Here is a 25,591-nt window from a genome sequence, read left to right on the forward strand (position 1 = left end):
AAAGTAAACATCTAGTACAATTTTGTAAAAGGAAATTAGCAGCATTAAACGTGTCCGGTCAAGGTAAATCCTCAATGCAGGAGAGAAATACTACAGCAGATGGCTGACAGGCTATAAACCATGAGAGGAAATCCTTAGAGATAAACAGCAATCTCACTGAGTAAAGCTTTTGATGAATTTTCAGTGCCAGATGCATTTGCAGCGGCCGGAGTCGGTAATGGAAACGCAGCAAAGTGTGTGAGATAAGATGGCTTTTTGTTGATAAGAGAAGTTTTTTTCTTGCTATGTACCTTTAGCTGTATATAAAATACGTTCCCTCGTGTTGCCAGTTGTATCTCTTCCTCCTAGTTCATACTGTGTTATGGCTCCAAAGGTATCAGCCTCTCAGCAGTTCCCTGCTTCCGTATGCATAACCTTGCACAGTGAATATCAGCAAACAATGGGGAAGAGATTTTATCACCAGAATCTGACTCAGAAGTTGAGTTGCTTGCAGACAACTGAGAAGATAGAAACAGGGCCATTCCATTTAGCCCTTAAGCCTATTCCATCATTTTGTGAAATAATGGCTGATCTGTAAACATGTCTTCATTGCCCTATATCCTTTAATCCCTTTGCTTAACAAAGTCTCTCTCAGGCAACAATTGGCGATTGTTCCAGCATCAGTTTCTGGGATTGTGCAGTGTACAGTTCTGTTGCTGCACTTACTATGGTGTACTGAGAATGGATATGATAAAGAGATGTTAATAGTGACATCAGCAGTCATGTGCAAATAGACTGTGAAGAGAGGATGGGAGAGTGACAGAGATGCTCACAGGGAATAGGGGCATATCCAGTCATGTAAAGGAAAGGGCTTGTAGCACATTTAACAGCAGCCATCCTTCAGTCAGGAATAGAATAGAATAGAATACAATAACAATTTATTGTTACCTGTACATTTACATGAAAAATACTGTGAAAAGTTTTATAAGTTGTCCCATTACGGTACCTACATCAATGACAAAAGTCATACATAATATAAAAAATAGTAAAATTAATACAATATTTGTCATAATTCAGTTAACGGCTCCTGGGCTGATTTGGGAATGATGGAAGACGTGACTAGGATGACACTGCCACGCCACCAGATACTAAGCCCGAAGCCTCCACCAAAGAAGATCACCACCCCAGTTGAGACCATCAGCCGGGCTGCTGGAATACCTGGAAACTGAAGATGAAGAACACCTCCACATAGGGAGCAGATCTCAACACCAGCATGAGACAGCCACGCTGGGAGACACCTCACATTCAGACTGTTAAGAAAAGACAGGCATGCTCATCTCTCCAGTGTACAGAGTAGACTCCTGAGCCACAAACCTCATGGTAACACAGCTTACTGACAGGGAGAAATAGAAGTTGCTGAAAGTGCTGAGCTGGAGAGAAAACAGAGCTAACGTTTTGGGTTAAGGGATCCTTCCTCAGAATGTCCTTCTAAACCTTTCCCATCCATGTACCTGTCCAAATGACTTTTAAATGTTGTAATTGTACCAGCCTCCACCACTTCCTTTGGCAACTCGTTCCATAAACACACCATCCCCTGTGTGAAAAAGTTGCCACTCTGGTTCCTTTGAAATCTTTTCCATCTCACCTTAGAGCTCAGTTGACGAAATGGCTATTACAGTCTGTGGAAGCACTTGTGGGATACCTTTATTGGGACAGAGGTATTTTTGGACAGCAGCATCTGTGACGATGTAATCATCTTCAGGATGCCCTCCATTAACTCGGAATAAAGATGGATCTCACAAAAATCAGTTTAAAATAGGTGGCCCCGATTGATTCAGATGGGGAACCACATTCTGCAGGGACCTCACCTTTCTGTAAACCATTATATTTAACTATTTCTGATGAGCAAATAAGCATCCAAAAATGAACAGGAGGCTCCCAGTGTGTGTGTAAGCTGTGTTGCCATGTGGTTTGTGACGTTTGAACAGAAAGTGGTGTAAATTAGGATCTGAGTTTTTTGATGAACCCAGAATCCTGCAGTGTTTGTCAGCACCGTGTAAACTGAGAAGTAAATATAAACCTGGAAGAAATAGGACTGGAACTCACAGCATCTCTATATTTAGTTGGCTTTTTTGTGAAGGTTTCCATTCCCACCTCATCCCAGATTCATGCTGTCCCTTGCTCATCTGCTGGAATCTCACTGTGAAACATATGAATCTTTTAAATATTCAAATCATTCAGAAAAATACATCCTCATGCTTCTGATTTGTACCTTTGGCTCCTTTGCATTTTGCAGCTGTAATAATCCTGTCGTCGTCTCGCACTTTTAACAACAAGTGATTTGAAAGAACTAATATAGTCAACGTAAAAAATATTTAGACCAGATGACATGAAGATCATAGACCTGAGTCACGTGGAATGTTTTTGCTTTAATAATAACATTCCTGATTATGTGAGGGTTCAAGGGATAATTTAAATCTTTGACATCTTACTGATGCTGGCGGAATACTCTTGACATTCCCAGAAAAGAATAAAAGAAAGAATTTCTATTGTTTCCCTCTTGAAGAGGCAAATGGAATTCAACCTGGATGAATGTGCGGAGATGCACTTGGGCAGGACGAACAAGACAAGGGACTGCATGATCCTGCAAAGCACTCATTATTGGAGTGGTCTTAGTGTGTACGTACCTTAAGATAGTGGGACAGGTGAAGAAGGTGGTTACTTTTGACTAGGGTGGACTCAATGGGTCAAAGAGCCTATTTCTGACCTGTAGTCCTCTATGACTATAATGTGTGGTTTCTGGTCAATTCAGTACCTTTGTTATGCAGTCACCAATTCATTGTGGAATAGCCAATTTCTGCATAGCAAGATCCCACAAATGCTAATGTGACTTTGAACAGATATGTGATTTTAATGACATTGTATGATAGATATATTATCCAGGAACCCAGAGAGTGCTTCCTTACTCTCTTTTTTTCCTTTACAGTCAGTTTTTTTTTGTTTTGATTTGATTATTTATTGTCACATGTACTGAGATACAGTGAAACATTGTTTTACATGCTAACCAGGCAAACCATACCTTATATAAGTACATCAGGATAATAGAACATTTCGTGATGAAGGGCTTATGCCTGAAATGTCAACTCTCCAGCTCCTTGGATACTGCCTGGCCTGCTGTGCCTTTCCAGTACCACAAGTCTCAAACCCCATAAGTACATCAATGTAAAAGAGCAGAAGACAGTGTTACAGCAACAGAGAAGGTGCAGAGAAAGATCAACTCTAATAGATGAGTGGTCCGTTCATAAGTCTGATAAGAGCAGGGAAGAAACTTTTCTTGAATCTGTTGGTACGTGATTTCAAACTTTTGTATCTCTACCTGATGGGAGAGGGTGGAAGACAGTATAACCAGGGTGGGAGAAATCCCACTCAAAATGTCTAACTCAGAAGGTGGCACCTCTGACAGTGCAGCATTCCTTCTGCACTTCACTGTAGACTTGCTGATGTTTGATCCCAATGCTGGTTCCTGGAAAATCCACAGCAGCTCTGAGGAAATTCTCAACTCCACATGGAATACTCAGAAAGTGCATGCTGTATTTCAGACTTTTAATATCCACAACCACAATGACTTGCATTAATACTGGCTTTTAAAGTGTGAAATTGTATGGGCGGGAGTGGTATCAGGCAAAAAACTTTACACCAGGTCCCTCAGGCAGATGTTAGGGGAGGTGTCCAAAGCCCAGGCCAAAGTGGTTATGGCAGCAGTGAGTACTATCTACAAGATGCATTGCAGTAATCTGCCAAGCCTTCTCTGACACCAGCTTCCAAACCCATGATCTCTACCACTTTAAAAGTGAAGGGCAGCCCATACATGGCAACACCGCTTCTTGCAAATTCCCCTCCAAGCCACTCACCATCCTGACTTGGAACAATACCATCGTTTCTTCACTGTTGCTGGGTCAAAACCCGAGTCGTCCATTCCTATCTGTCACGTAGATACATGTATACCATACGTAGCAGTTAACAAAATATGGCTTTCCACCTCCCAAAGGCTATTCAAGATGGATGATAAATTCTAGCCTTGCCAGGTGTGACACCTCCATGATGGGCTGAAGGGCTTCTTTGTGTGCTTTAAGATTGTAAAATCTGGAGGATAGTATGGCCGGGTCTCACAGTGGGACAGAAGTGTGGTTTTAACTCTTTATAAACCCAGATGTGGGTGAGTTTATGGTCAACATTGAGGGTTAACCCTTTAATATCTGAACTTACCTAAGTTTGGTTGTTCCAATGGTGAGAGGTACAAACCCCACCTCTCATTCTTGAATATGCACTAGGATTCTGCCCCCATAGCTGTCTGTGACACAGAGTTCCAAAGGCTGTCAACTCACTGAGAGAAATATGTAGGGAGATTTCAGATACCTATAAGAATAATAGGATTGTAATAGTAGGGGATTTTAACTTTCCAGATGGGGACTGGGACTGGAAAGAAGTCTGTTGAGTGTGTACAAGAAAATTTTCTTATTCAACATGTGGATGTACCTACCAGAGAAGGCGCAAACCCTAACCTTCTTTTGAAAACTAAGGAGGGGCAAATGGCTGACGTGTCAGCAGGGAGCACTTTGAGGCAAGTGATCATAATTCTGTTAGTTTTAAAATAGCTGTGGAAAAAGGATAGACCTGATCTCAAAGTTAAAGTTCTAAATTCGACTGAGATCAATTTTGACAGTATTAGGCAGGAACTTTCAAAAGTTGATTGGGGATGTTGCATTTTGCACATCTGGACTGGACTTGTACATTTAATGTTAAGACCCTGGGGAGTGTTGCCTGACAGAGAGACCATGTAGCACAGCTGCATAGTTCTTGAAAGTGGAGTGGCAGGTAGGTAGGATAGTGAAGAAGGTATTTGGCACGCTTGCCTTTGACTAGTCAGTGCATTGCGTATATTAATGAGACATTAATGAGTACATTAATGAGGCCACTTTTAGACTACTGCATTCAATTCTCATCTCTCTGCTCCAGGAAAGATGTTTGAAACCTGCAAAGGTTCAGAAAAGGCTTACAGAGATGTTGCCAGGTTTGGAAGGTTTCACCTATGGGAATAGGCTGGGGCTGTTTTCCCTGGAACATTGGATGCTGAGGGGTGACCCTATAGAGGTTCGTAAAATCATGGCGGAAATGGATAGGATGAATAGCCAAAGTCTTTTCCCTAGGGTGGGCAAGTCCAAAACGAGAGAACATAGATTTAAGGTGAGAGTGGAGAGATTTAAAAGGGACCTAATGGACAATGTTTTCACGCAGAGGTGGTGCATGTACAGAATAAGCTGCCAGAGGAGGTAGTGGAGGCTGGAATAATTGCAACATTTAAAAGGCATCTGGATGGGTACATGAAAAGGACTGGATCAATTCAAGATATTTAGTCGGTGCAGACAAATTGGACTGAAGGGTCAGTTCCCTTCTGTATAACTCTAAGAGAAGAGATTCCTCCTCATCTCAGTCATAAATTGGTCTTCTGTGAATACTGATGCAAAATATTTGTTCAATTCCTCTGCCATTCCCTTGTTTCTCATTATTATTTTCCCAACCTCATTTTCGAAGCAGCATATAAGAACATCAGAATTTAAGAACTTAGAACAGGAGTAGGCCATCTGGCCCCTCGAGCCTGCTCTGCCATTCAATAAGATGATGGCTGATCTCTTCATGGACTCTGGTCCACTTACCCGTGTTTTCACCATATCCCTTAACTCCTTTATTTTTCAAAAAAGTATCTAACTTAGCTTTAAAAGCGATTGCTAAAGTCACATTAACTACATCCCTGGACAACCCTCTGGGTGAAGAAGTTCCTTCTCAGTTCAGTTCTAAACCTGCTGCCTCTAATCTTGAGGCCATGCCCTCTTGTCCTAGTCTCACCCACCAGTGGAAACATCCTATCTATTTCTATTTTATCGATTCCATTCATAATTTTAACTGTTTCTATAAGATCCCCTCTCATTCTTCAGAATTCCAATGAGTATAATCCCAGTCTACTCAGTCTCTCCTCATAAGCTAACTTCCTCAACTCTGGAATCAACCAAGTTGACCTCCTCTGCACCCCCACGAGTGCCAGTCCATCCTTTCTTAAGTAAGGAGACCAAATCTGCACAAAGTACTCCAGGTGTGGCCTCACCAGCACCTTGTACAGCTGCAACATTACCTCTCTGCTTTTAAACCAACCCCTTTCGCAATGAAGGACATAATTCCATTTGCCTCCCCTAATTACTTGGTGTATCTGCAGACCAGCCTTCTGTGATTCATGCACAAAGACACCCAGGTCCCTCTGCATAGCAGCATTCTGCAATTTATTACCATTCAAGCAATAATCTATTTTGCTGTTACTCTTTCCAAAATGTTCGTAAACGTGAAGTCATACATTGTATTTCATCTGAGCTGAAAATGTGTTGCTGGAAAAGCGCAGCAGGTCAGGCAGCATCCAAGGAACAGGAGAATTGACGCTTCGGGCATAAGCCTGAAGAAGGGCTTATGCCCAAAACGTCGATTCTCCTGTTCCTTGGATGCTGCTTGACCTGCTGCGCTTTTCCAGCAACACATTTTCAGCTCTGATCTCCAGCATCTGCAGTCCTCACTTTCTCCCCATTGTATGTCATCTGCCAAACCTTGCCCATTCGCTCAATGTATCTATGTTCCTCTGCAAAGTTTCACAGTTCTCTGCACACTTTGTTCTGTCACTCATCACAGTGTCATCAACAAATTTTGATATGGTATATGTGATCCCCAACTCCGAATCATCCATATAAATTGTAAATAAATGTGGTCCCAACACTGATCCCTGAGGCACATCACTAGTCTCTGATTGCCAGCCAGAATAGCACTCATTTATCCCCACTCTTTGCTTCCTATTAGTCAACCAATTCTCTATCCATACTAATACTCTACCCCTAACACTATGCAACCTTATCTTATGCAGCAGCCTCATATGCGGCACTTTGTCAAAGGCCTTTTGGAAATCTAGGTACACCACATTCACTGGGTCCCCATTGTCCATTCTTCATAGAATTCCAAAAGATTTGTGAAGCATGACCTGCCTTCATGAACCCATGCTGCGTCTGTATAATAGGATGATTTCTTTCGAGATGCCTTGCTATTTATTCCTTGATAATAGTCTCAAGCATCTTCCCCACTACAGAGGTTAAGCTCACTGGTCTATAATTCCCCATCTTTTGTCTAGTTCCATTTTAAATTCACCTAACTTGCACATCTTTGGATTGTGGGAGGAAACCGGAGCACCCGGAGGAAACCCACACAGACACAGGGAGAATGTGCAAGCTCCACACAGACAGTCATCCGAGGCTGGAATCAAACCCAGGTTCTTGGTGCTGTGAGGCAGCAGTGCTAACCACTGAACCACTGTTATATCCCTGTAACCATTCTCGTGAACTTCTTCTGCACTCTCCCCAGTGCCTTCCCATCCTTCCTAAAGTGTGTTACCCAGAACTGGATGCACTACCCCAGCATCTTATCCAAGTTCACTGTGACATGTACTCGATAGCCATATCAATAATGCCCAGGATATTATATGCTTTTTAACCACTCTCCCAACAATGCGCGGCACGCTGGCACAGTGGTTAGCACTTTTGCCTCACAGCGCCAGAGACCTGGGTTCAATTCCCGCCTCAGGTGACTCTCTGTGTGGAGTTTGCACATTCTCCCTGTGTCTGCGTGGGCTTCCTCTGGGTGCTCCGGTTTCCTCCCACAGTCCAAAGATGTGCAGGTCAGGTGAACTGGCCATGCTAAATTGTCTGTAGTGTTATGTGTAGGGGTATGGGTGGGTTGCAGGTCGGTGTGGACTTGTTGGGCTGAAGGGCCAGTTTCCACACTGTAAGTAATCTAATCTTGTCCTTCCACTTTTAATGAGTTTTTCACAAGTACACTGATCCTCCAACCCCTTTGCAGTTGTGCCCTTTATTTTATTCGCCCAAAATGTCTCACCTCACATTTCTATACACTGACATTTATCTACCCACCTATCTGCTCACTCCACCAAATTGTCAATGTCCCTTTGAAGTTTGGCAGCAGTGGGGAGCATATTCTCAGCTCTGCGCAAAATCCAGGTTAAGAACCCCAGCGCAATTTTGAGGAAGTACTACACTATCAGAAGTGTTGGATGAGATGTTAAATTGAGGTCATCCATCTGGATTAGCACTGCTGCCTCACAGTGCCAGGGACCCTTGTTCGATTCCAACCTCGGGCAACTGTCTGTGTGGTGTTTGCACATTCTCCCCCGTGTCTGTGTGGGTTTCCTCCGGGTGCTCTGGTTTCCTCCCACAGTCCAAAGAGGTGCAGGTTAGGTGGAGTGACCATGCTAAATTGCCCATGGTGTTCAGGGATGTGTAGGTTAGGTGGCAGCCATGGGAAATACAGAGTTGCAGGGATAGTTTCGGGGGTGGGTCTGAGTGGGAAGCTCTTTGGAGGGTTGGTGTGGACTCACTGGGCGAATGGCTTGCTTCCACGCTGCGGGGATTTTATGACTCTATGATCTGCCCAGTCAGGTGGATCCCATTATGCTATTTCATAAAGAAGTGGGTTGTCCTCCTTAATTAAGCGAAAGTGGGCACTGCAGATGCTGGAGATTAGAGTCATGGTTAGAATAGTGCTGGAAAAGCACAACAGGTCATGCAGCATCCAAGGACCAGGAAAATCAATGTTTGGGCAAAAGCCCTGCATCAGGAATTTCTGATGTTCCTGCTCCTTAGATGCTGCCTGACCTGATGTGCTTTTCCAGCACTACTCTCATCTTGACTGTATTCGTTTCAATGCCTATTTGTCATCCACATGTACGTACAGAAGAGCTGGTGTTATCACACTGCTACTTAGAGCAGGCTATTTTACATAACTTCCCTATATTACAACATTGATGATATTAACTGGACTCTCTAGCCCCAAATAATGCCGACCTTGCTCACGTGGATCTCTCTTGCACGCCCTGTGTACCGTTACCTGTATGCATCTATCTAAATCTTCTCTTCTGTCCTTGCTTACTATGATCTGCCTGTCTGCTTGTAAACAAAGCTTTTCACTGCACTTCAGTATACATAACAATAAAACAATCAATCATTCAATCAAAAACTTTAGAGTGCCATAGAAGGTGCTTGACCCTTTGCATCTATTGGCTTGAATTGAATAGTGCCATTGCAGCAGCTCTTGAAGATCCCAGAGATCGATGACAGTCAATATTAAAGGAACAAGAATTCTTGGTTACTATCATATCTTTCCTTTCACAGAATGTCGAGCTATCCTGTTGTCGATAATGACCACCACACTGAAGGATCTGATTCAGAAAAGGGAAGAGGAAGAGGCTTGTGTCGAATTGCTCAGTAACATCCTGGAGGTTCTCTATCAACAGAACGTGGTATGTGTGGTTGAGATGGCAGGACCCTGTAATTGTGCAGTTTGGAGATGAGCAAATGAGACATCATGGTGGTAAAAACAATGACTGCAGATGCTGGAAACCAGATTCTGGATTAGTGTTGCTGGAAGGGCACAGCGGTTCAGGCAGCATCCAAGTAGCTTCGAAATCGACGTTTCGGGCAAAAGCTCTCTGGAAGAAGACAGAGGGTAGTAGTTGATGGCAAAGGTTCATCTTGGAGTGCCGTCACTAGCGGTGTTCCGCAAGGATCTGTTTTGGGACCATTGCTGTTTGTCATTTTTATAAATGACCTGGAGGAAGGGTTAGAAGGTTGGGTGAGCAAGTTTGCGGATGATACGAAAGTCGGAGGAGTTGTAGACAGTGAGGAAGGATATGGCAGGTTACAGCGGGATATAGAGAAGCTGCAGAGCTGGGCAGAAAGGTGGCAAATGGAGTTCAATGTAGCTAAGTGTGAAGTGATTCACTTTGGTACGAGTAATAAAAAGATGGATTACTGGGCTAATGGTAGACTACTTGGTAGTGTGGAAGAGCAGAGGGATCTTGGTGTCCATGTACACAGATCTCTGAAAGTTGCCACCCAGGTAAATAGTGCAGTGAAGAAGGCATATGGCGTACTGGCTTTTATTGGTAGAGGAATTGAGTTCCGGAGTCCTGAGGTCATGCTGCAGTTGTATAAGACTCTGGTGCGGCCGCTTCTGGAATATTGTGTGCAGTTTTGGTCGCCATACTATAGGAAGGATGTGGAGGCACTGGAACGGGTGCAGAGGAAGTTTACCAGGATGTTGCCTGGTATGGTAGGAAAATCCTATGAGGAAAGGCTGAGGCACTTGGGGTTGTTTTCATTGGAGAAAAGAAGGTTTAGGGGTGATTTGATAGAGGTGTACAAGATGATTAGGGGGTTAGATCGGGTTGACAGTGAGAACCTTTTTCCACGTATGGAGTCAGCTATTACAAGGGGGCATAGCTTTAAATTAAGGGGGGGTAGATATAGGACTGATGTTAGGGGTTGGTTCTTCACTCAGCGAGTCGTAAGTTCATGGAATGCCCTGCCAGTAGCAGTAGTGGACTCTCCCTCTTTATGGGTATTTAAGCGGGCATTGGATAGGTATATGGAGGATAGTGGGTTAGTGTAGGTTAGGTGGGCTTTGATCGGCGCAACATCGAGGGCTGAAGGGCCTGTACTGCGCTGTATTCTTCTATGTTCTATGTTCTATCAGGAATAAAGGCAGTGAGCCTGAAGCGTGGAGCCTCCTCGAGCTTATCTCTCCACGCTTCAGGCTCATTGCCTTTATTCCTGATGAAGGGCTTTTGCCCAAAACGTCGATTTCGAAGCTACTTGGATGCTGCCTGAACTGCTGTGCTCTTCCAGCAACACTAATCCAGAAAATGAGACATTGTGTGGAGTTGAGGTGATAATCACACCAACGATGATCTGATTGAATGATTCGAATCAGTTTGAAGGTTTGAGAGGCCTTTCAGTTATTTTAATCAATCTGTTACAACACATCTTAGGGTCAGGTGGGATTTGAACCCAGACCTTTTCGCCCAGAGGTGGGGTACCACCATTAGACCCTCTTCAAGTGACCGTTCTCATTTGTACATTTGAAGATAGAGAAAACTTCTGAGAATTCAACGTAGATAAAGAGAAAGCCTAGATTATTGCATGTGACCTTCAGTTTGCAAACAGAGCACTGAGCCCAAATGGCTCTTTTTTTGTCAGTTTGTACATAACCATTGATGTGATTTGATTCAGTTTGATTTGATTCGATTTGATTTCATTTGGTTTATTCGCATGTACTGAGATACAATGAAAACTATTGTTTTGCGTGCTAAGCTGACAAATCACACCTTCTATAAGCACATCAGGGTGATAGAGCAGAATGCAGAACATCATGTTACAGCTACAGAGAAGGTGTAAGATCAACTCCAATGTATGAGAGGTCCGTTCATAAGTCTGATAACAGCGGGGAAGAAGCTGTTCTTGAATCCGTTGGTATGTGTTTTCAAACTTTTGTATTCTCTGCCTCACAGCAGAGGGTGAGGAGAGTGTAATTAGGGTGGAAGAGGTCTTTGATGATGTTGGATGCTTTCCCGAGTCAGCAGGAAGTGTAGACAGTGTCAATGGATGGACTGGGCTGGTTTCCGTCATGGACTGGGCTGTGTTCACGGTTCTCTGTACTTTCTTGAGATCTTGGGCAGAGCTGTTGCCACACCAAGTTGTGATGCATCTGGATAGGATCCTTTCTGTGGTGCATTTTTACAAATTGGTAAGAATCATTGAGAATATGCTGAATTTCCCTCACCTTTGGAGGAAATAGCGGCATTGATGTGCTTTCTCGACTGTAGTGTCGAGATGGATGGACCAGGTTGTTGGTGATATTTACTCAGAGGAACTTGAAGCTCTCGACTACCTCCACTTCAGCACCATTGATACAGACAGGGGTGTGTTCAACACACTGCACCCTGAAGTCGATGACCAGATCCTTTGTTTTGCTGACTTGGAGGCAGGGATTGTTGTCTTTATTCCCTGCCTTTACACTAAGTCTGTCTCCTTGTTGTTTGAGGTTCAACCCATGACGGTTATGTCATCAGCAAACTTGTAAGTGGAATTAGAGCAGAATTTGGCCACACAATCATGAGTGCATAAGGGGTATAGTAAGGGGCTGAGTACTCAGCCTTGCAGGACATTGGTGTTCAGGATTATCATGGAAGAGGTGTTGTCACCTATACTTGCATTTCTTGTCCATCTCCTAATTGTTCAATGGGTAGTTCAGTGTCAACTGCGTTGCTGTTGTTCTGGTGTCACACGTAGTGATGGGAGCATTAATGAACTACAGAGGAACCTCGATTATCCAAATATCAATTATCCGAATTTCGGATTATCCGAAGAAAACTCCAAGGTCCCACAAAAATGTTACATCAAAGAGGTAAGTGAATTTGGTTTACCTGGACTGGAGAACATGTGAAAATGCTGGCAAAAACAAAGAAATACAAGCAGCTGAAACACCAGTGACTGGATATTCTTTAGATAAAGGTTGTTCCCCAACCCTTTGCAAAAGTGAGTGTTTTACAGTATTCCCGTCACTTTACCAGCCGTTCATGAAAAAAAAACCTGAGAACGTAAACGCATGCGTAAACGCAGTGGTTTTATGGTCACCATTGAATGGGTTTTTGCATGGATTTGTTAAGGCAAGGTTGTGTTTTACAACTTTGATTAAATTTTTTAAGGTAAGCTGGAGTATTGATGTGGATACTGCATTTGATGTGGACTTTAGAGAAGCATTTGATAAGGTCCTTGGCCTTGTCACTGGTCTAAAAAGGAAGAGCCTATGATGTTTGGATCCAAAATTGGCTGAGAGGTAGAAAGCAAAGGCTGATGGGAGCTGATTCTTACCTGGTCTGGCCTACATGTGACTCCAAGCTCACAGCAATGTGGTTGACTCTTAACTGCCCTCTGGGCAATTAAGGATGGGTCATAAATGCTGGCCTGGCCATATCCCATGAGTCCATAAAAATACAAAGGTTGAGTGCGGAACTGATAGAGATGTGTAAGAGTATGAGAGTCACAGACAGAATAGATGGGAAGATATATTTTGCACTGGTCAAGTGGTGAACATCCAGGGGGATTTGGTTTAAGGTAAGTGGTAGAAGACTAAGAGGAGAATTTGTTTTTATTCAGAAGGTGGTGGAATGTAAAACTGATCATTTGAAATGGTAATCAATCTGAAACTCACTTAACATTTAAACGGTATTTAGATACTCACCTCTGCTGCCATAACCCCCAGGGGTAGGGACCAAAAACTGGAAAATGGAATTAATGCAGTCAGATCTTTGGAAACCAGCTTGGACTCAATGGTCCAAGTATCGCCATTTTGTACTATCAATATCTGAGCCTATAGGTACATTCCAATCTAAAGAAAAATTCCAAGAACTAGTCCACAATCTGTATTTAACTGAAGAAGTTTAGGAGAGTCAAATGTAAAGATAAAGCATCTCATTGCAGAGTGGCTGGTCAGGTGACTTGTCAGGAAACTTGAGGGAGATGTGGAAATGTTTTTCATTAGTGGAGAGTGTTATAATCTACTGCCTGAATGTATAGTGGGGGCACGTTCAACATGATTCTTTCAAAATATGGGCATTGCCAGTAACGCTAACATTTGTAGCCCATCCCTAATTGTTATTGAACTAATTGGCCATTTCAGAGGATAGTCAAGGGTCAACCATTTTGCTGTGAGTCTGGTGTCTCAAGTTGGCCAGTTTCTGAAGGGGATAGGCTGGAAAAACAAAATCAAAATCTCGGTAACAAGATCAAGGAGAGTGGGACTTGAAGCATGATGGGTCAACTAGCCTGCCTCTGGATTCAGTGATAATACAGATTCAGAATAGAGAAAATGTGAGAAATAACACACTCAAATATATCCTTTGGGGATTTTAGTTGTGACTGGTACCACTGCAATTGAGTGAGCTAATCGTGATGGATTGGAAGAGGGATTTTCATCAAGATCAATTGGCTCAAAAAGGAGATAGCTGAAGTTGAAGCTTTATATAGGGCGGCACGGTGGCACAGTGGTTAGCACTGCTACCTCACAGTGCTAGAGACCTGGGTTCAATTCCCGCCTCAGTCAACTGACTGACTGTGTGGAGTTTGCATGTTCTCCCTGTGTTTGTGTGGGTTTCCTCCGGGTGCTCCGGTTTCCTCCCACAGTCCAAAGATGTGCAGGTCAGGTGAATTGGCCATGCTAAATTGCCCGTAGTGTTGGGTAAGGGGTAAATGTAGGGGTATGGGTGGGTTGCGCTTTGGCGGGGTGGTGTGGACTTGTTGGGCGGAAGGGCCTATTTCCACACTGTAAGTAATCTAATTTGTAAAAGAGGATATAACAGATTTAAATTTATTGGCAAAGGTACCAGAGGGAGATGGGGATCTTTATATGCAGTGAGTTGTTAGTGCGGTGGTAGCAAATTTAGTAATGACTTTAAAAAGGAAATTGGATATGTGCTTGAAAAAGGAAAGAAAATAGATGGCTGTGGGGAAAAGGAGGATATGCTTCAACAGCGAGGGTGGATATTAGACAAGAGAAGAAAGTTAAAGGTCTCCTGTGACAACAAGAGAGAGAAATATGGTGAAGGCAGATTCAATTGAGGCATTCAAGAGGGCATTTGATGGGATTTTATTGGAAACTAATGCCAGACGGCCAGTGCAGACATGCTGGGCTGAATGGCCTCCTCTTGCATCATAATAAATCTGTGATTCTGTTAAAAAAAAGCAGGGCTGCAAGATGCACGTCCACAGATCTGTTAGCGATAGATACACTAATGTCTAGTTGAAGAAATGGCACTATTATTACTCGTAATGCAGCCTGTGCCAAGCACCATCTTGAAAAGGGCAGTAGGTCTACACACACCTCTGTGTGGAGCAGAAGTGCACGGAGTCAGCAGTTTGTCATCATGGTGAGAATTCGCCATCAAGAATGGCCATTTTGAACAACATTGTCCTCATGAACCTAGTCGTCATTGGACAAGCATATGGACGTACATGGAATAGTGTAGGTTAGATGGGCTTCAGATTGGTATGACAGGTCGGCGCAACATCGAGGGCCGAAGGGCCTGTACTGCGCTGGAATATTCTATGTTCTATGTTCAATGGCGCGCGCACACATACACACACAATTTTCCATCACAGGAGGCATAAGCAGCTTTGTCATTGGGTGTGTTTAGGGATTGACTGATTACCAGTGTTGGAAAAATGATGGTGTTAATGTGGGCAAAAGGCATTGAAGTGCTTGATCAGCTTTAGTTGTACTAAATTGTGTAGGTGGCTTGATGGACTGAGTGGCCTATTCCTGTTGCTGTGTTGCAAACAATAGTGATAAAGAACACTATTCAACTTTCAGGCTAGTTTTACAGTTAGTTTTGACTGCCCCCCTCTGGGTTTGTTTGGAGGAGTTCAGAAAAATGGCTAGACAGCAGGGAGTGGTGCTAAGTGTGGGGGATGTTATTGGCTCCTCCTGTCAGAGCTCTGAACACACCATTCACTCCCAATCACTGGGAATCCAGTCCCTTTTGTGTTGCAGCATCAGAGGGAGCAGTGGTCATGGAGATGTGGTTTCTCCATGGGTGGATTCATACGAATGGTACGGTCGTCTTTTTTGTTGGTCCAAAGCTCAGGCTAATACTGTGGAGCGTAAGTTCAAATCCTACCATGACAGTTGAGGGAATTTGCAATGAATTCAAAAATCTGGCACTACAAAGTAACATTGACCATGAAATACCTGGATTGTTCATGTCCTTTGAGAAATCTGCCCACCTTAACTGGTGGAGCCTGCAGTTGACTCCAATCCCAAAGTGTTTGACTCTTAACTATCCTCTGAATCTATCCAGTAAGTCCCCAGTTGCATCAAACCACAACAGAACCATAAAAATATAAGACATAGTAGCAGAAGTAGACCATTCCACCCATTGCCATTCAATGATATCACTGCTAGTCTGATAATCCTCAATTCCACTTTTCTTCCTTTTCCCCATTACCTTGATTCCCTTAAAAATCTGTCTATCTTAGGCTTGAACATACTCCAGAACTAGACATGTGCCTCAAATTTGAGCCATCAGCCTCTAATACAGCTGCAGGCCTGGCATTTACCCAAACATGTGGAGAATTGCCTCTGTATGGTGTTCCCAGGCAACTGTTGCTCGAGTTGCTCTAAATGGTCCAGGTCGAGAGTTTCATAATTTCATAGTAATAGAAACAGGAGTAGGCCATTTGGCCTGTCGAGCCCACTCCACCATTTATTAAGAACATGGTTGGTTTATCCATTATCTCATCTCTTCCAACCTGCATTATACCCATAACTCTTAATTCCCCCACCATGCGAAACCCCATCCAACTGTATCTTGAATACATTTAATGAAGTTACCTCTACTGCTTCCACGGGCAGAGAATTGCATTGATTTACTCCTCTCTGGGAAAAGTAGTTCCTCCTCATCTCTGCCCTCAATCTACCCCCCACCCCCTAATCTTGAGGCCATGTTCCCTAGTCCTAGTCTCACCCACCAGCGGAAACAACTTGCCTGCCTCCACCTTATCTAACCCTTTCATAATTTTATATGTTTCTGTAAGATCCCCTCTCATTCTTCTAAATTCTCGTGAGTACAGTCCCAGGCGACTCAACCTCTCCTCATTGGTTAACCTCCTCATCCCTGGAATCAACCTGGTGAACCTCTTCTGCACTGCCTCCAAAGCCAGTATATCCTTCCTCAAGTAAGAAGACCAGAACCTCCCTGCTCTTAAATTCAATCTCTCTGATTTTGACACGTGTGAGTTGCAATCACTAGCAGGCAGAATCACAACATTGGACAGTCACAGCACATGGGGTCCTTCATCGGTAAATTCTCTTAAAGACAGGATCCACATACAATACAACATAGAGGTTTTGTTAATTCATTGCAATGCGTCTTGTAACTGGTTCCAGCCAAGCCACTGACCACATCCTCAATGCTGGCCCCTGCGGTTAGTCCCAGAATTAGCTGCTCCATTGTGGTCAGCACATGTGCCCATGCTTGCCCCCTGCCATGTATTAAGGAAGGTCCTATCCTGGAACAGTGAGGGAGATGCACTTTAATGAGTATGGTGCAGTGTGTTTGCACTTTGTGCTGCCACAGCTGAGTAACCAATGGTGTGAGTAAGCTATGACATGTGAGCTTTTAACAGTGTTCGCTGAGTGAGGTTGAGGTGATTGTAAAGGGTGAGTTGTGTTAGACGGAGATTGATAATAAGCACTTGGAGAGTGTGGGGTGAATGGGGCAATGGGTTGCTGGAAGGGTCGTTGACTTTGACTTTACATGTTGACCCTCTCCTTCAGCATTCCACCCTGGACCTCAGGATTAGTTTGCTGGCATCTCTCTGCTCCCACTGCCTCCTCAGAACGTGGCTAATAATCGTCCTAGGAAGAGACCTCTCTCCTCTTGCCCACTTTAACATGATTTCTGGCTTACTGCACCCTCTCTGCAGTTTGCTCATTTCCTTTCAAGTCTGCTGCAGTCCCTGATGTGGTCAAACTACACTTGAAAGCATTGAGCAGTGCTGGCCTATTTGAAATGGTGCTCACATAAGTCCAGGTCCCCTGTGGAGCCGTGTATCTCTATTTTATTCATGCATTGCCCAGATCGCCATCGCTAATCTCCCAGAGTGCAGCTACATGTCGACCACATTGCTGTGGGATCTGGAGTCACTTGTAGGCCAGACCAAGGAAGGATGGCAGTTTCCTTCCATAAAGGAAGTTAGTGAGTTGAATGGATTTTTTCCTGACGATTGACAATTGATTCCTAGTCATCATTAGATTCCTAATTCCAGAGTTTTTAATTGAAACAGCCTGGCAAGCCCGAGTAATGAGGGATGGGGAAATCAGCCCATCAAAGAATGAAGGAAAGTTTGCACTCACCCTATATTACTTTGAACTGTCACAGGCGAGCTGCAAACCCTCAACCAGATTGCTTGGCTTATCAGATCTAACCACCGCCCAGTGCTGGAATGGGGATGGTTATTGCACGTACAAAATATTGAGGGATCAACAGGAGAACTTTAACTGTCCTTTGATGAAGTGGCCTAGAGTAGGGTAGCAAAGTGTACAGGGAGGCAGAACTGATGTGTCTGTTTCCTGATTCAAGTAGGAGGAGCAGAGATGAATGTTTATTACATTTAGTACCTTGTAATGATAGTACTTAGTCTGCAAGGTTCCATCTGAGTGTGGGCAAGGACCTGGACAACAATGATCATTATAGTGCTGGCTTGCAGCTCTTAGCATCAATGAATATCACTCGCAGTTTAATGTCGCTGCTTAATTTCAGGGGGAATATGTTTTCAAATGGAAGAGAATAACTGGGGGCCTACAGTGCTCAGTAAGGCAATCAGAGAATAGTGGTTTAACTGTAAGTCTACACCGTTGCGAGAGAGCACATTATATTGTCTGTGGAGAAGAGAGAGGGCTTAAGCAAAAGTTAAAGTTGAATAGAATTTGAAGATTTTGTAGAATGATGGAAAAAATACAAAAACAAAGAAACAAACTTGCATCTATCATAGGCCAGTCATCAACCAGATCTCAGTAGATCACAATGTACTGATTGGAAGCAGATGGATCTCATTGACTGTGAGATCCTTGACTGGGCTAATTAGGGAGTACTGGCTCACAGATATAAACAGCCGATTCAGAAGGTCTCCTCAGCCTGGGTTTGGCTCTGCATTGGCTGGTCAGATCCCGTGGACAGTACACATGTAAATAAAGGGTGGCTTGGTGATGGGACACCAGCCTCTCTGCAGTTATTTCAATCACACTGTAACTCTCTGTGATAAGTTCAAGACCTCTTAAGTGAGACATTACACTGAGGCACTATCTGCTCTGTCAGGTTGGACATTGGCAACCCTGTAACATTTATTTGAATAAGATTAGGTGTGGGGTCGTAGGTGGTTCTCTCCAAATCGTGGCTGATAATGATGTCCCAATCAAAAGCCAAAATTTTGATCATTTGCCTAATTTCTATTTCAGTGTAATTTTGCAAAGAAATCATTGGATTATGGGGAAAGACCAGAGGACTGGAAAACTGCCAATGTGATACCCTAATTCAAAAGTGGGGGAAGGCAAAACACAGGCGATTATAGTACAATTCAATGCAGCATGGGAATAGGCCGCTTGGTCCACCAAGTCTGTGCCGTTTCCTAGCCCTTATTTAGATCTGATATTTATTGCCCATACATGGTATCTATCCTTCTGTTTCCTCTCTTTCATGTGTCTATTAAGATATGCCTGAAGCTAACATTCCTGCTTCCACCAACTCCACAGGCTGGGAGTTCCAGGTACCCACCTCTGTCTGAGTGAAAAATTACCCTGGCACTTTTTTTTAGAACAATACAGCACAGAATAGGCCCTTCGGCCCTCGATGTTGCGCTGACCTGTGAACTATTCTCAGCTCGTCCCCCTACACTATCCCATCATCATCCATGTGCTTATCTAAGGATTGTTTAAATCTCCCTCATGTGGCTGAGTTGACTACATTGGCAGGCAGGGCATTCCACGTCCTTACCACTCTCTGAGTAAAGAACCTGCCTCTGATGTCTGTCTTAAATCTATCACCTCAATTTGTAGTTATGCCCCCTCGTACACACTGACATTATCATCCTAGGAAAAAGGCTTTCACTGTCTACCCTGTCTAATCCTCTGATCATCTTGTATGTCTCTATCAAATCCCCCCTTAGCCTTCTTCTTTCCAATGAGAAAAGACCCAAGTCTCTCAGCCTTTCCTCATAAGACCTTCTCTCCAGACCAGGCAACATCCTGGTAAATCTCCTCTGCACCTTTTCCAATGCTTCCACATCCTTCCTGAAATATGGGGACCAGAACTGGACACAATATTCCAAGTGTGGCCGCACTAGCGTTTTGTATAGTTGCGGCATGATATTGCGGCTCCGGAACTCAATCCCTCTATGAATGAAACCTAACACGCCGTGTGCCTTCTTAACAGCGCTATCCACCTGGGTGGCAACTTTCAGAGATCTATGTACATGGACTCCAACATCCCTCTGCACATCCACACTACCAAGAATCTTTCCATTGACCCAGTATTCTGCCTTCCTGTTATTCTTCTCAAAGTGCACCACCTCACATTTAGCTGCATTGAACTCCATTTGTCTCCTCTCAGCCCAATTCTACAGTTTATCCAAGTCCCCCTGCTACCTGTAACGTTCTTCCACACGTCCACTCTCCACCGACTTTAGTGTCATCTGCAAATTTACGAATCCATCCACCTATGCCTGCGTCTGAATCATTTATAAAAATGACAAACAGTCGTGGTCCCAAAACAGATTCTTGTGGCACACCACTGGTAACCAGACTCCAGGCTGAATATTTTCCATCAACCACCACTCGCTGCCTTCTTTCAGAAAGCCAGTTTCTAATCCAAACTCCTAAATCACCTTCAATTCCATGCCTCTGCATTTTCTCCAAAAGCCTACCACGTGGAACCTGATCAAAGGCTTTACTGCAGTCCATGTATACCATGTCAACTGCCCTAAACTTCTCCCTTAAACTTTCCCCCTCTCACCTTGAACCTCTACCTTGTTGTAGTTGACCTACCACCATGGGAAAAAGACTCTGAACTGTCCACCTCTATCTGTGTGGCTCATAATATTGTAGATCTCTATCAGGTGTACCTCTGTCTTTCCAGTGAGAACAATCTGAGTTTATCCAACCTCTCCTCATGACTAAACCCCTCCAGACATGCAACACCCTGGTAAACCTTTTCTGCACCCTCTCTGATGAATTCACGTCCTTTTGATAGTGTGGTACATGCAATATTCCAAACGTGGCCTTTCTTGGAAAAGTATTGAAATGAATTATTAAGGAAGCAATAGTGGTAGATTTAGAAAATCCACTTACATGGTGGGTCAAATGGTCTCTTTCTGGACTTTTTACAGTCTATGATTCTAATCAAGCAGAGTCTGCATGGCTTCATGAAAGGAAGTCTGACTAATTAATTAGTTTCGAAAGGAAGTCTCAAGCAGTGGGGAGTAGGTAGTTGTGTTATGTTTGGACTTCTAATAGGTGATCGACTGGGTGAGGTAAGTGATGGGAATGTAGCCAAAAGAGCTTAACAAATATTTAGATATTAAAAGCATCAAGGGATATAGAAAGAACAGAGGAATATGACATTGAAACAGGATCATCCATGAAAATATTGAATATAAGCCCTGATGAGTTTTCCTGATGAAGGGGCTTTTGCCTGAAAAGTTGATTCTCCTGCTCCTTGGACGCTGCCTGACCTGCTGTGCTTTTCCAGCACCACGTTCTCGACTCATCTCCAGCATCTGCAGTCCTCACTTTCGCCTAGTTGCTTTTGCTCCTCAGGTGCTCTCTTATTGGCTGTGCTTTTCCAGCGCCACACTTTTCGACACCAATCTGCTGAATCAGCTGGTGAGTGTCTGTTCTTTGATTGAAAAAGGAGCTGATGAGCTCTTGAGACAATAGACATTGGTCACTAGGCAGGGATCTTTTCTTGGCATTTCAGATGTTGCAGAGTTGTTAGGGACCCTTTGGAGAATTTCTTGAAATTTGTTTGTTTGTCTGAGGACATCGTAGAAGAATACATCAGAACATTCTCCTGAACTGACTACAGTAGTCTGTTTGATTTCATCTGTGTGTTTATCATTTCTTCCAGAAGAATTGAATTGAATTAGATTAGCTTTATTGTCACATTTGCTCAATTGAGCATAGTGAAATGTTTACAGGCACTGCATTACATTGCTATCTTTGGTACAAATGTACCAAGGTACAGAGACTTAAGATCAAATTCATAGCAAACAAAACAAAAAAATTAGAAACATGAAGAAATAAGACAACATGATGAGAATTCTGGATGAATGCTGTGTGTCTTTTGGGTTGTATTGTTAAGATTACTATGAAGTGACCATTGTGCCTAGCTTCCTGATGAAGGGCTTGTGCCTGAAACATCGATTCTCCTGCTGCTCGGATGCTGCCTGACCTGCTGTGCTTTTCCAATATCATCCTTATTGACTCGGACTCTCCAGCATCTGCAGTCCTCACTTTCTCCTCTTTCCACTCTGTCTCGGTGGTATGAGATGCAGTCGACTGATTGCACTTGATGGTTCTACTTGTCTCCCTGGTTATTCTCTTTGTCCAAATGAGCTTTGATGACCAATAATGCAGACTCATTCCTCACATTCCCTTCTTGGTAATAGTGTTCTGCCTGAATTCCTGCTGTAGCTTTAGCTTGGGGTTGGCTCTGTATCAGTCTGTATCACTCTGCCTTTGTAATGAGCTTATCACTGAGTTATAACAAAAGTGTCTTTGGGTTCTTTATTCTTAGGAGATCATCACTACCTCTCTCATGGCAATTAGCAATGGGCAGTAAATGCCCACATAGAGTCATAGAGATGTACAGCATGGAAACAGACCCTTCGGCCCAACCTGTCCATGCCAACCAGATATCCCAACCCAATTTAGTCCCACCTGCCAGCACCCGGCCCATATCCCTCCAAGCCCTTCCTATTCATATACCCATCCAAATGCCTCTTAAATGTTGCAATTGTACCAGCCTCCACCACTTCCTCTGGCAGCTCATTCCATACATGTACCACCCTCTGCGTGAAAATGTTGCCCCTTAGGTCTCTTTTATATCTTTCCCCACTCACCCTAAACCTATGCCCTCTGGTTCTGGACTCTCCGACCCCAGGGAAAAGACTTTGTCTATTTATCCTATCCATGCCCCTCATAATTTTGTAAACCTCTGTAAGGTCACCCCTCAGCCTCTGATGCTCCAGGGAAAACAACCCCAGCCTGTTCAGCCTCTCCCTGTAGCTCAGATCTTCCAACCCTGGCAACATCTTTGTAAATCTTTTCTGAACCCTTTCAAGTTACACAACATCTTCGGCACGCAATATTCCAACAGTGCCCTAACCAATGTCCTGTACAGCCGCAACGTGACCTCCCAACTCCTGTACTCAATACTCTGACCAATAAAGGAAAGCATACCAAACGCCTTCTACACTATCCTATCTCTCTGTGACTCCACTTTCAAGCAGTTATGAACCTGCACTCCAAGGTCTCTTTGTTCAGCAACATTCCCTAGGACCTTACCATTAAGTGTATTATTCCTGCTAAGATTTGCTTTCCCAAAATGCAGCACCTCGCATTTATCTGAATTAAACTCTATCTGCCACTTCTCAGCCCATTGGCCCATCTGGTCAAGATCCTGTTGTAATCTGAGGTTACGCTCTTCGCTGTCCACTACACCTCCAATTTTGGTGTCATCTGCAAACTTATGAACTGTACCTCTTATGCTCACATCCAAATCATTTATATAAATGACATAAAGTAGAGGGCCCAGCACCAATCCTTGTTGCAATCCACTGGTCCCAGGCCTCCAGTCTGAAAAACAATCCTCCACCTCCACCCTCTGTCTTCTACCTTTGAGCCAGTTCTGTATCCAAATGTCTAGTTCTCCCTATATTCCATGAGATCTAACCTTGCTAATCAGTCTCCCATGGGGAACCTTGTCGAATGCCTTACTGAAGTCCATATCGATCACATCTACTGCTCTGCCCTCGTCAGTCTTCTTTGTTACTTCTTCAAAAACTCAATCAAGTTTGTGAGACATGATTTCCTACGCACAAAGCCATGTTGACTATCCCGAATCAGTCATTGCCTTTCCAAATACATGTACATCCTGTCCCTCAGGATTCCCTCCAACAACTTGCCCACCACCGAGGTCAGGCTCACCGGTCTATAGTTCCCTGGCTTGTCTTTACCACCCTTCTTAAACAGTGACACCATGTTTGCCAACCTCCAGTCTTCTGGCACCTCACCTGTGACTATCGATGATACAAATATCTCAGCAAGAGGCTCAGCAATCACTTCTCTAGCTTCCCACAGAGTTCTCAGGTACACCTGATCAGGTCCTGGGGATTTCCTATCAATGAATGAAGAAAAGATGGAACACATCTTCTCTTTGTGGAGTCATGGGGCTGAATTGGCTATGCATACAGTAGCACCTTATAGTCCCCATTCATTTTATGCAAATATAACTTGTGGTCGATCCAGACATATCTGATTCTCCAGAACTAACATCCATCATTGTGAAGAGCTTACAAACTTAGCAAAATAAAATCAAATGATAGAGGAAATAAATTATATCACTAATCTTTCAGCAGAGCTGCATTTGATGAATGAGTACAGACTCATTTGGCTCAATGCCACAGGAGAACTTATGTCACAGTATTGCTGTTACCTCATACCAGCCGAATACTATTAATGTTGCATGGCACAACGGAACAACGGTGGATCTAATGCCTGCTCTGCCATTGCATTAGACCATGGTTTAAGTCCATCTATCCATCTTGATTCCATTACACTTAATGTCCTCACCTAATAAAAATCTATCTGCCTCTGAGTTTCAATTGACCCCACACCCAACTTGCTGCCACTTCTTTCAGAGAAACCAAAATCCAAATTCCCGCTACTATTTTTGAGAACAAAAAATACACAGAGCGGTGCAGCACAATACAAGCCCTTTGGCTCTTGATGAAAGAATTTGTACTTTTCAGCATCAACACTGAATATTTGAGCTTTGAGCTGTAATCTGTTTCCTATTCCCAATTTTTTTTAAAACATGTGTTCATAAGATGCAGATTTCGCTAGCCATCCCTTAATTGCTCAGTTAAGAGTCAACCGCATTACTGTGGGTCTGGAGTCACATGTAGTGGATTAGTGGTGCTGGAAGAGCACAGCAGTTCAGGCAGCATCCAATGAGCAGCGAAATCGACGTTTCGGGCAAAAGCCCTTCATCAGGAATAAAGGCAGTGAGCCTGAAGCGTGGTGAGATAAGCTAGAGGAGGAGTCACATGTAGGCCAGACCAGGTAAGGACAGAAGATTTCCTTCCTTAAAAGGCTTTAATGGACCTGAGGGTTTTTCCAATAATTCCAAGGTTGGTCACTCTTAATCCCACATATTTATTGAATTCAAGTTCTGCCATGGTGGGATTTGAACTTGGGTCCCCAAGACATTATTTGGGTCTACACATCCAGTTCTGGTCTCCCTGTTATGAGAAGGATATTATTAAAGCTGGAGAGGATTCAGAAGAGATTTGCCAGAGTGGAATGGAAGGTTTGAGTTATAAGGAGCAGCTGCATAGGCTGGGAATTCTTTCAATAGACGTAGAAGGTTGAGAGGTGACCTTTGAGAGGTTTATAAAATCATGAGGGCTATAGATAGAGTGAATGGCAGGTGTCTTTTCCCTTCAGTGAGGATTTCAAAACTAGGGGGCATATTTTAAGGCGAGAGGAGAATGATTTAAAAAAGACATGAGGGGCCTTTTTTTTTAACACAGGGAGTGGTTTGTGTGTGGAATGAACTTCCAGAGGAAGTGGTGGATGTGGGTACATTTACAACATTTAAAAGACATTTAGATAAGTACATAAATCAGATTTGTTTGGAGGGATTTAAGCCAGGAACAGGAAGATGGGACGATTTAATTTAGGATTAGTTGGCATGGACTTGTTGGACCGAAGTGTCTATTTCCATGCTGTATGACTCTGTATCCTCTGGATTAATAATCTAGTGACAATACCACTAGGCCATCACCTCATTTTAAATTAGACCCCTCCTCTCCCGAAAGTACTTCAAGTGGCCCAC

General features: G+C 43.5%; 1 protein-coding gene across 2 annotated transcripts in view; it reads left to right on the top strand.

The window, feature by feature from the left end:
- LOC140481344 (dedicator of cytokinesis protein 2-like) overlaps positions 1 to 25,591 on the top strand; it is a 1,260,160-nt gene that overhangs the window by 375,193 nt on the left and 859,376 nt on the right. For both annotated transcript variants that reach the window (XM_072577382.1, XM_072577391.1), the window contains exon 26: positions 9,252 to 9,379. In XM_072577382.1, the coding sequence (XP_072433483.1) occupies positions 9,252 to 9,379 (128 nt within the window). The remainder of the gene's footprint in view (positions 1 to 9,251; positions 9,380 to 25,591) is intronic.

The sequence above is a fragment of the Chiloscyllium punctatum genome, chromosome 1 (assembly GCF_047496795.1).
Source record: "Chiloscyllium punctatum isolate Juve2018m chromosome 1, sChiPun1.3, whole genome shotgun sequence".
In the NCBI taxonomy this organism is placed as follows: domain Eukaryota; kingdom Metazoa; phylum Chordata; class Chondrichthyes; order Orectolobiformes; family Hemiscylliidae; genus Chiloscyllium; species Chiloscyllium punctatum.